This window comes from Culicoides brevitarsis, chromosome 3, assembly GCF_036172545.1.
Source record: "Culicoides brevitarsis isolate CSIRO-B50_1 chromosome 3, AGI_CSIRO_Cbre_v1, whole genome shotgun sequence".
In the NCBI taxonomy this organism is placed as follows: Eukaryota; Metazoa; Arthropoda; class Insecta; order Diptera; family Ceratopogonidae; genus Culicoides; species Culicoides brevitarsis.
Window position 1 is genome coordinate 21,646,635 of NC_087087.1, and position 3,955 is coordinate 21,650,589.

Here is a 3,955-nt window from a genome sequence, read left to right on the forward strand (position 1 = left end):
AGACTATCTTGAATCACTTGCCAACTTAAAACATCGCTGATTCATTAATGAATATGTATTTTTTATTTTTAGTTAAGAAGACCAAAATGGACAAGTATTGAAGATGCAAGAATCATGTAAGAATCTTTACTGATAATCATAATTTGAGAATTATCGAAAGTTAAGTATTGTAAATGTGAAGTGTTAATGAAAGGAATGGAGAATCAAAACGTTAAAGGTAGCAGACACATATTTTAAAAGGCACTAAATAATAATACACACTGTTTAAAACGATATCTTTATTTATGTGAATTCACAAAATTAATATGACAAAATTGTGCATTTTTTTTTACTTTTTCTAATAAGATTCTTGCTTTTGATAATATTCAACAACTTTTTGACCTCAAAATTTCATGTTCGTTTTCTACACACATGTCTGTTCTGTATTTTCGTTTATTCTACCATTTTCTCAAATATTTTACACATTTTTTTTCAACATGAGCTTCATACACAGGTACGAAACTTTGCATTGACATATCCCAATTTCCGAGAAACGTTACTATCACATCCATGAATTGTGTTTCTTTCAAATAAATCTTGTTTTATTTTATTTTTTTTAGCATTTAGATATACTTTTAATCCTCACTAAAATTATTATTTATAATTTAACAATTAATGTAATAATGTAATGTTAAGTTTATGCAAAATTGATTCATTTAAGTCCCAAGCGCTGCAATGAATCACATAAGTACAAAAAACTATATTGAGTACCAGAGCCTTCGTGTTAATGTTATATGTATTTTATTATTATTTGTGTTGAACTTTATAACGAATATAAAACTGTTTCTGTAGAGTATCAAACCAAGACTGATTCTAGTTGTTTGTATTCCGCTGGAAACCACTCATGTATGAACAGGTACATACTTAAATATTTCCCCTCTCGACACACGGTTCCTTGCTTTCTACGTTAGTTCTTTCTTGAATGTAGGTACATTTTGCTTTGCATCAACATTGAAGAAAAACTGTAAAACGAGAACGACCAACAACGAATTCATATTGTTATACTTGTTACCTAGCAAACGAGGCGATGTTTATGTTTTGAAATAATATTTTTGTTGTTGTTGTAGTAACATACATTTAAGACCGGTCGGAAAAATGTTACAAAAAATGAACCAATATGTGTATTAAAAAAGTAAATGATGTTGAATTGATAACAGCAGAATATCAACAAAAAAAATGATATTTCTTATTTATTGACAAAAAAATGTATAGTTTTTCAAATTCATGTTAGAAAAGTATGCTAGACTTTAAGTATACCGATGTCCTCTTTAAACGAAACTGGATATTGCAAGTTTACATTAAACAAGATTGTTTCAACGGGAATTCTTTTTTTATTTGAATACTTCATTCATTTTTATTTATTTATTATTATTTTTTTTTTTATTGAGACAGTTATTTTAATTTTGCTCTAATTTTTATATTGAAGTTAGTTACATTTATTTGTACTTTAGAAGAAATTATATTGTGATAAAAAGGGAATAAATTTCTAAAATTCAGCCATATGGTTTCTCTGTACAGGACATGTAAGGTTGTTGAAATGTATAGTTTCTACCGTTGTCTGTCGGTTGTTCATTCAACCGCCTTAGACAACTTTTTCAGACAAAATTTTCACTTTATTGTTGGAAGAAAGAGCTTCAAACTTTTCCGAATAAAAAAAGGCCAATTTTAAATGACAATTATGCAGTACTTCACTTTCTATTTTCATAATATCATTCAAATTCAACATATATATAATTGTGTGATATTCATCTGAACTAAATATGCGTGAAATAAGAGCGTCGACGTTATCAAGTAACATCAAATAAAAGCGAAAACAATGGAACTAGATATATAGCATAATTTGTTGAGAGAAAACAATTTACAAAAAAAGTATTTATTCAAGTAAAATTACTTGAATATGATAAAAATTTTGTAGGTCAATTGTCTCTGGAAAGACAAGTTTAGTTGCGTTAGTTCTTATGTATAGGTAAAAAAAAATAAATGAGAACGTTATCGCAAAAACTTTTGAATGTGTGTAAAAATAATTAAATGTCATGAAAATGCCCATTTAAAGGAAGTCTACAAAATTTAATGTTATAAAATTATTTTTATCTGATTTAGTTTTATCAGTAAGGTTGCATAAAGGTAATTCCAAGTTAAATTGAATTTGTCTCATAAAAAAGCGAACAACACATTTGATGCATTTTCATTTATACATTTTATCAATGTACCTAATATTGATTAATATCGTAGTTGTAATTATGATGGGACCATACATAAAAAGATGTGTTTAAAAGGGGATCTATAACTCAGTTCATGCTTTTGAGAATGATACTCAATTAGCCGTGACACGAACCAAGAGTCCGGTTTCATGAAGAAGCTAACATGGCGATCACAAAACTCAAGAAACGCATTGCCCACAGATCACGGGAACACGAAAACCCAGAAATCTCGCACCTCTTTACTTAATTCTCGTTTTCCATTAGTTTTCATTCCTTTTTTATCTTAACAATAGTACAGTAAATTAGCTGACAAACTCTCATTTTTATATCTCTGAGACATGTACACGCGACTTTCAGAATATGATTTAAAAAAAAATAAGCTCAATAAAGAAACATTTATTGAAAGACACCTGAGATATATTGGCGGTTTTTCGAAATCATGGCGCGAATTGAGATTTTTTGTCCTTTAATCGTTTTGCTAATACATGCTATTTTTAATTTTGAGCAAATCTTGAGAAAAATCTAAGAAATTTTAAAGAGTTGCGTGGAAAACGACATAGTGAAAAGACAATAAATAGGTTTATGCAAGTCAAGATCTATGTTAATGGAAATTCTGAATTTGAGAAGAAACAAAACATTAGGGCTGCATAGATAGTTGAAATATTTTGAATGAATAAAATTGTGTTTTTATCTTTCAGATTGTAGTCGGTTCATTTATTCATTCATGTTTAAAAGATGTTTTTCTGTAACCGAGTCAAGCTTATTGCTTGTTTCGTGGCTTAGCAGTTTGTCCTTCACGGAAACCATTACGGAAACGACGGCGAACAATCTTCAAGTAGCGAGTGCGTCCAGTGCCTGTAGTCTTCCTGCGCTTAGCCTTGACTGACCAGTTGTCTAAAAAAAATAATAGGACATTATATATTTTTGTTTAAGTTACAATTAGATTGCTCTATTTCTTACATGAACGGATCTTAGCAGCTGGATACCCACATTGGGAGCATACTGACTTCTGAATGTGATATGAGGATCGTCCACAGCGACGGCACAGAGTGTGCGTCTTATTATGTCTCTTACCAAATGACGAAGTACCCTTAGTCTAAAAAATTAAAAAAAAGAAAAAAAATATACAAAAAAATCAAGTTAAAGCTTAATTAATCGGAAAAATAATATGCTGTATATACACATATAGAACACTAGGTGGCACGCGAATAAAACATTTTGAATTTTATTTAGTCTTTAATTGGTTCAAACACTAGAGTAAGCTTTAAAATGGTAATAGATGCATTCTTGCAGCACTTTACACAGTTTTTACACACAACTATCGACTTTTTCCAATTGAATTTTGCAAAAATAAAGAAACCAGACCTACCATCTTTGATAATCGAATCAAAAAGAACTTTGACACGTGCAATGATGACAATCGATGGCCATTTGCGCAATAGGTTTTTTTGATTGGTCCCAGTGCACAACACAAAACTCCTCGTACCCAGTTTACATAGTAATTCCTTTTTGTGTGCTGGGGTCCTATCCGAGTTTCAAGTTTCTTGTACAAGTCGAGTTAACATGGGACCCATTTTTGATCCCAGTTTCAAGTTTCTTGTACAAGTCGAGTTAACATGGGATCCATTTTTGATCCCAGTTTCAAGTGCTTCATACAAGTGTTTTGATGAAAAAAAAAGGGTATTGAAAAGAAAAAGTATAATTTGAAATTGATG

At 30.1% G+C, this 3,955-nt stretch overlaps 1 protein-coding gene across 1 annotated transcript; it reads right to left on the reverse strand.

Annotated features, from left to right (window-relative positions):
* Positions 1-2,919: 2,919 nt before the first annotated feature.
* LOC134835103 (large ribosomal subunit protein eL37A) lies at positions 2,920-3,714 on the reverse strand. Its single transcript, XM_063849967.1, has 3 exons — positions 3,610-3,714; positions 3,201-3,336; positions 2,920-3,134 (listed from the first exon to the last, which is right to left on the reverse strand). Exons 1-3 carry the CDS (start codon positions 3,610-3,612, stop codon positions 3,001-3,003), a joined length of 273 nt encoding a protein of 90 aa, XP_063706037.1. The 5' UTR covers positions 3,613-3,714; the 3' UTR covers positions 2,920-3,000.
* Positions 3,715-3,955: the final 241 nt, after the last annotated feature.